The 6457-nt window shown below is 37.9% G+C and overlaps 1 protein-coding gene across 5 annotated transcripts in view; it reads left to right on the top strand.

Annotated features, from left to right (window-relative positions):
• Positions 1-6114, top strand: part of ARFIP1 (ADP-ribosylation factor interacting protein 1) — a 38942-nt gene extending 32828 nt beyond the window's left edge. For 4 of the 5 annotated variants that reach the window (XM_010179081.1, XM_010179083.1, XM_010179082.1 and 1 more), the window contains one exon: positions 4518-4673. In XM_010179081.1, coding sequence (XP_010177383.1) covers positions 4518-4673 — 156 coding nt within the window. Of the gene's footprint in view, positions 1-4517 lie in introns of all 5 variants that reach the window. The other variant, XM_010179080.1, reaches the window with a different exon arrangement.
• The last annotated feature ends 343 nt before the right edge of the window (positions 6115-6457 follow it).

Consider the following 6457-nt stretch of genomic DNA (forward strand, 5'->3'; position numbering starts at 1 on the left):
CTCTTCAACTGTTGGTCTGAAGGGTTTTTTTTCTCATATGTGTTTATTCCAACCATACCATATAATTTATACCCTCTAATGATGGAATTCTTACCCTGCTTACTCTGTCTACCAGGCAAAAACAGACTTGCTATATAGAACACACTTTTAAATTGTGTTTTCTTTGATAAACAAGTCTTTCTAAATTGCTTTGGATTAGATATAAAAATGACGGTTTTTCAAGATCTGGTTTCTGTTCATACTCATAGTAAATGAAATAGTTCTAATAATCTACTACTATATTTCTTGTCTCTTCAGAGGGAGGAAAATACAACCAAAACTTACATGAAAAAATAGCTGTTTGTCAGTTTGCCCCTGTCTAGCGGTGGATTAACACTTTCAGTATGGGTAAATGCATGTCTTAAAGATCTGAATGTAGGTAACAACGGCCTGTCAGAGAATCCACGAGTGGCCCCAAATGACAACAGTAGCAAACTATGCTCCCTGCATGAAAGGAGAGTACTTTAAGGGAAGAGCTAAACCAATTAAAACTGATTATTATTCAGAATTCTTGAATATATTACCACATACACAGTTGCATCAGCTTCTTAGAATAAAGATGAAAGACGGGAAAGAAAAAAGTGGATAAAATCAACAAACCTTTTGGTTGCCAAAACAGTATATGTTAAAAATGTAGCTCCTGAGCACTGTTACTTCATATAGGTATTGCATTAGGACCAGGGGTCTGAAGTCACACAGCCATTAGGAGCTGATGAACCAGATCATCAGATTATTAAAAACTGGTATTGCCCTGCCTTTCATTCATTGTTCTTGCTGAATTTTTAGCTCATTAACTTTCAAATGGAAAAAATCCCTTTGAAATTAATTTTCTAGAACAAGCTGAAGTCTAATCTAAATGCTGATACTTGTGCTTCAATTAGAAAACTGCTTATAAGAACCGAGTTTTAAAACTATATTGGTTTGAAAACAGGTGTACTGAAGGGGTCTGTTTTCATCCTCTAAGTTGTTTGCTACTAATACAATGTGGTTATGTTAAAATGTTGATCCTTCTAGTTCATATCTGTACTGTTGAAAATGGTTGAATGGTTGAATATCTCCAGTTCAAATTGATTGGAAATAGCACTTACCCTGCTTCCTCTTGGCCTGCATTAACTACATAGCAGGCCAGTCAATTTATGCTTATACTGATGGGAAAGCTTCAGAGTGAAAGAATTTTATTTCTCTCTTGTACAAAAATTTTCCCTACTTTTCTTAAAAGAAACTAAATCAGATAATTTAGGGAACACTAATGAAGTTGTCTTTCTGGTGCCAGTCTTGAATTAGATCAAGCATCCTGTTAGCAGGCACAGCCTACAAATTTTGTTTCTATAAGAGATTGTTTTTTCCTTCCTGCCTTTTCTTTTAGATTAATACAGAGGGGACTTTCACATGCTTAAGCCTTTTTACCACTGGTTGACATTTCTCAGTTTTGACACTAGAGATGTCAAAATATTTTACTAAAGGGTGTATGTAATTTTGTTCCCAAATAAGCCATAAAAAGGACTTCCTTTACAATCAAATATTGGCTTAAATATAATTATCTACTGAGGTCTTTACTTGGGTAAGCTTTACTTTGCTGTCTTCTATTTATTCTCCACAGTAAACAACATGCAATCTTAATCTTAATCCAAAATTTTCATTTCAGGAGCAATTTTTTCCCCCAGTTTGCATCTACCTCTGATAGCTTTTGTTCTTCTCTTACCCAGAATGCTTCCGGGGTGTCGTGGGAGGCAGTGGTTAGCTGAGAGATGATGTTCTTACCAATCTGACATCTGTATTCCTCTTTCAATTAATGTCAGTGGAGGGGAGCTCCTCGTGGACCTCTTCTTGCCCTGCAGCTAATGTTAAGAAATTGGAATGCACAATTGATTTGTCAGACCACTGTATAACCATTAAAAATGTTAATTCTTAGCTGCGTACAAAGCTTGTGACTGCTCTTTAGTCACTGACATTTTATATTTTAAAGGATTATTAACTCAAAAAGTATAGGATCAGTACAGTCCGGCCAATGTTAAACAAAAAAAGTAAATAGTATTGTTTTTGCATGACAAATTAATGTCAAAACAGAATCCTGGATACTCTTTTTTAAATGTACCTCCACTAGATGCCCTCAGTTAAGTTTGCACTCAAAAGGTTGGTCCCGTATTTGGTTAAGCATGACATATGAGGAGAGCAGGGAAAATGGGGAGGTGATTCAAGCTGTCACTGCAAGGGAACTACAAAACCAGTTTAACTGGCTGCTGGGCTCCTGTTGGGCTGTGTTGCTGCAGATGCCACCAAACAGCCCTAATCTAGCTGGCCTTGCGTTTAGGGGAAAAAAAGGCATCACATGATTGCAGTCTTTGTGCCCGTTCTCCTGGGTTTGTATGTTAATATTTCAATTAAAACCCCAAAGGTTCAGAGACCTGGATTAGAGTGAAGCTGGGACTGCAAGTTTGTGTCTGTAAAACCAAGATATACGAGATTTCTGTTCACTTTCACTAGAGCATTTGATCTTGAAGTCAGAAACGATTTTTTGTATTCTGCTGCAAAGTTATATTGGTGATATCACCAGCTGGCAGAGTTCTGTAGAAGTTTGTGACAGTGGGTAATGAGGACAAGAATAGCTGCAATCAAAATCTGTAGCTTGCAAATAGTTAATTTATTTTTTAATAAGGATGGCGGCCTGTTTTTAGCTTAAAGATTTCTGCCACTGAAAAATTTTTGAAAAGGCGTTTTTTTGAGAAAGACACAACTGTTATTCATGTATGCACTTGAGAAATGTCAAATCTTTCTGTGTAAAGAAAGAAATCGAATGTACTTCTGTGAGTTGTACTTCTGGAGTTTGATTTTTAAATGCTTGCTTCTACAGATGAAAGCAATAAGCAGTCTAATGGAAACCCAGATGATGTATCTGTTTAGACCAAATAACTTCAAATAAAGATGGGTAGGGGAAAGGATTATGATAGCTGTGAGGAGGTACAGACTGAAAGATTTGAAGGGAGTGGGGAGCCTTTTTGGTCATTGAAATGGGTAAATGAGAGGATGTAAAGAAACTTGTACTTTTTCTGCCATGGAAAATATGGTGTTGAGAGAGAGGTGAGGGAAGAGGACAATATGTAAAAAGAAATTAAATATGAGAAGCATCCAGAGGAAATGGGACAACTCCAGTCCAACCTACAGTATCTACTGTATATGAAATTTGTCTTCTGCTTATGGCATGCCCATTTTTTATGCTTATCCGCAAAGCTCAGTTTTGTTTTGAGACTGAAGTTTGCCAGGTCTATTATGGCGTGCGTACTCTGCTCGTAATTAGGAACAAATAGGCGTATGAAGTTAATTAACAAGGAACAACGATTTAAAATTATGTTCAACTGCAAAATGTGATGGCTTTTTGACAGGCTTGCTAGTCATACGCTGAAACCTGCATTTTAGCAGCATATTATTAACACTTTTCTATTGAGAGGCAAATCTTCACATGCTTCTTCACTGGAATAGGAGCTACAGCTCAGTGCTTAGGAGTGAGTCCATTAATCCTCTGTCCCCCTTTCTCCTCATTGCCTTCTCTGTTTTGCTTACAGAAGTGTTTTTTGTAGCTGTGCGAGAATCAGATTGGGGAACAGATCCAGGTTAAAGCAAAGATGTTGTTGTCTGGTTAGTTTTAATCTAGATCTGTGCCCTCATCCAACTGACTGCTTAACTGCACGGATGTTTTGCCAACAGAGGTGGCGAGGTGAAGCACAGTGTGGAGGCAGGATACGGGAGCGGGCAAGGCTGAGATTCTTTCATGGGAAAGCTGGTTTTTCTAGAAATTTAATCTTAAAGTTACCCGAGTGAAGATCCCACCATCACTTTTGGGATTCAGTTAGTAATCAGCTTCTGAAGGAGGAGAGCAGGAGTTGTAACACCTTGAACCTCTGCAACCAGTTTGATAACGATCATAAAATTTACACCGCAGTGATCTGGCTTGGGGATAGAACCTCATACAGTGAGGTAGCTTTGGTAGTTCAGAAAACCCTACCAAAGCAAACCTTGTTTTTTTCAGTCCAAGTGATGTGCCTCTGCTTTGCCAATTCCTGCCTCTCTCTGTGTGTGCAACCATACTCGAGCCTGGGCCTGACTGAATTTGTAAAATTGTCAGAGGACTTCAGGGCAATTCACAGAAGCTTTGTGTTAAAAGCCACCTTGTCAAAGTACCACATTTGGTCTCAAATCTATGAACTTGGGCTGGGAGGGTAGATTAATTACTGCTGTTTTATCTGAGCTCCTATAAACAGGATGATTAAAACTCTCGTAGCGTTTTAATAATATGTTAGAGCAGTGAGTGTGTTTTGTGCAGAATTCCTAGCGTGGATTTTATAGTTTTAAACCTTTATGAAATAGACCTGTATGAAGTCTGAGTATCAAAAATACATCTATTTTTTATCTTTTTTCCGTAAGTGACCTGTGATGTTAACATCTCCTGCCTCCTCCTAACCTATCTGTGTCCTTGCCTGCAGGTTAAGGTGTTGCACAATCAGCTCGTCCTGTTCCACAATGCCATTGCGGCGTACTTTGCTGGGAACCAAAAGCAGCTTGAACAGACACTTAAACAGTTCCACATCAAATTGAAAACTCCCGGAGTTGATGCCCCATCCTGGCTTGAAGAACAGTAATTGGATCAGAGAAGAGGACCCAATGTTAACATGAAATCTGTAAATCTGGTCATAATTAAGGGTTGGGGTTGAAGGACTGTTGTAGTGATTCTTGCACAAACAGCTTTAAATTTTTCCCCCCTTTTATAATACTGTAAAACTGAATTTGGTGGGAACGTGGGTGACTTTAAGGTAACCAAACATAATTTCTGTCATTTCAGATATAGAGCACTCCTTTTGTACGTGAAGGTTGGTGGTTATTTCTGTAACTGGGACTGGGGAGGGAGGGGAGGGAAAGAAAACTATTATAGATTTGCACTGACAAATCATGTTTGTGGATTCTGGTCACTTTGGTGGCTAGTCAAAATATTTCCAAATGGAGGTTTACATGATTTGTACCAACATCTGGTATTTTATAGATGAATATAGAGAACATCTTTACTAATTTTCATATGACTTTTAAAAAGGAGAGAGTTAAAAGAATATTTTGCAGATTAATAATATAAGGCCTGTAGGCGATACCTGCAGACAAGGCAAGAGTAGCAGAAGGCTCATAGATCAGTGGAATTGCAGCAAATGCCTTTTTAAAAGATGTACCTTTCCATCATAGGTTCAAAAAAAATAAGAGAAAAAACACTAAAGCAAGAATCACTGTCAGTCAGGCTTCTAAGCACACATTTTTGCTTTGCACCAAGTGGTTTGCTGAACGAGGCCAACCATGCAATGTACTAATTTCATTTACAATTTTACGTTCTCTGAAACGAATACCGTACTAGCCTTAAATCACAGGTATGTGCCTTTTTATAAGATAATATTTTCAACCAGTGTACATAATCCAAGAACCCTTTCGCATAACGGTTTGTCAGTTCCCAGCAAGGGAAAGGAGACTGTGTAAATGCTGTGTCGTTGTACACTTAGAGCAAGTAAAAGCTTTAGTTAACCTTCATGGACAGGTATGATTTTGAGAGGAAATCAGGCCAGTATGGTTTTTCTGTTTAATTGAAAAAGCATGTTTGGTAATGGGAGTTACATGGAGGATACTTTTTTAATTTCTCCATCAATCGTGTAGTCCTTAAATGTAAAATTCGATGTCGGTTTTATCATAGGCATTTTAAATTCAATATATTGGAGTCCTCATTTGCACATGTTATGTTGCTTTGTGTTCTATTAAGTAAAATGAAATATTTCAAGTATGTTATTTACAACGGTGTGGATTGTATGATTTCTGTACTGTATGTTCAAATGCCTTTCAGCTGACATTCTTAAAGTTTTCAGTGCTTAACACGACTGTAATGTAACTGTAAATCAAACTTTTTAATCATTCCTCATTAAATTCTTGGCCTGACAGAGCCTTCTTTATGTTTTTGTTCTGTCAGAATCTCTTGTAATCGTTCATTTACGTTCCCCAGAATGTATATCCTCTGTGAATTTTGTATTCATATTAAAGGTGTTTGCAGTCAAACTTCCTTGACTTGTGATGGTTAAGAGTGGAACCCAGCTTCTGCAGTGACAGCTTGGTCCTGTTTATCTGAGTTGCCACCCCTGCCTAAGAATTTCTGGTAAAGCAGCACTGGGACCATTTAATAGTGTGCAAGTTCGGCTTGAATGTAAACTCAGTGAAACAAATCTTTCAGTATATGTCATTCTTGACTTAAACTTTGAAAGCAAATTTCATTACAGCTTTTATGAAGCCACTGACCTCCACTGTCTCTGAAGCTTGGCGTGCGTGTGGTGTGATGGTGCAAGCAAGAAGTTAGCTTTGTAACTGTACAGTTGAGCTAGGAAACAGGGACGGGAGCATTACA

Source organism: Mesitornis unicolor, unplaced genomic scaffold (genome assembly GCF_000695765.1).
Source record: "Mesitornis unicolor isolate BGI_N332 unplaced genomic scaffold, ASM69576v1 scaffold14832, whole genome shotgun sequence".
In the NCBI taxonomy this organism is placed as follows: Eukaryota; Metazoa; Chordata; class Aves; order Mesitornithiformes; family Mesitornithidae; genus Mesitornis; species Mesitornis unicolor.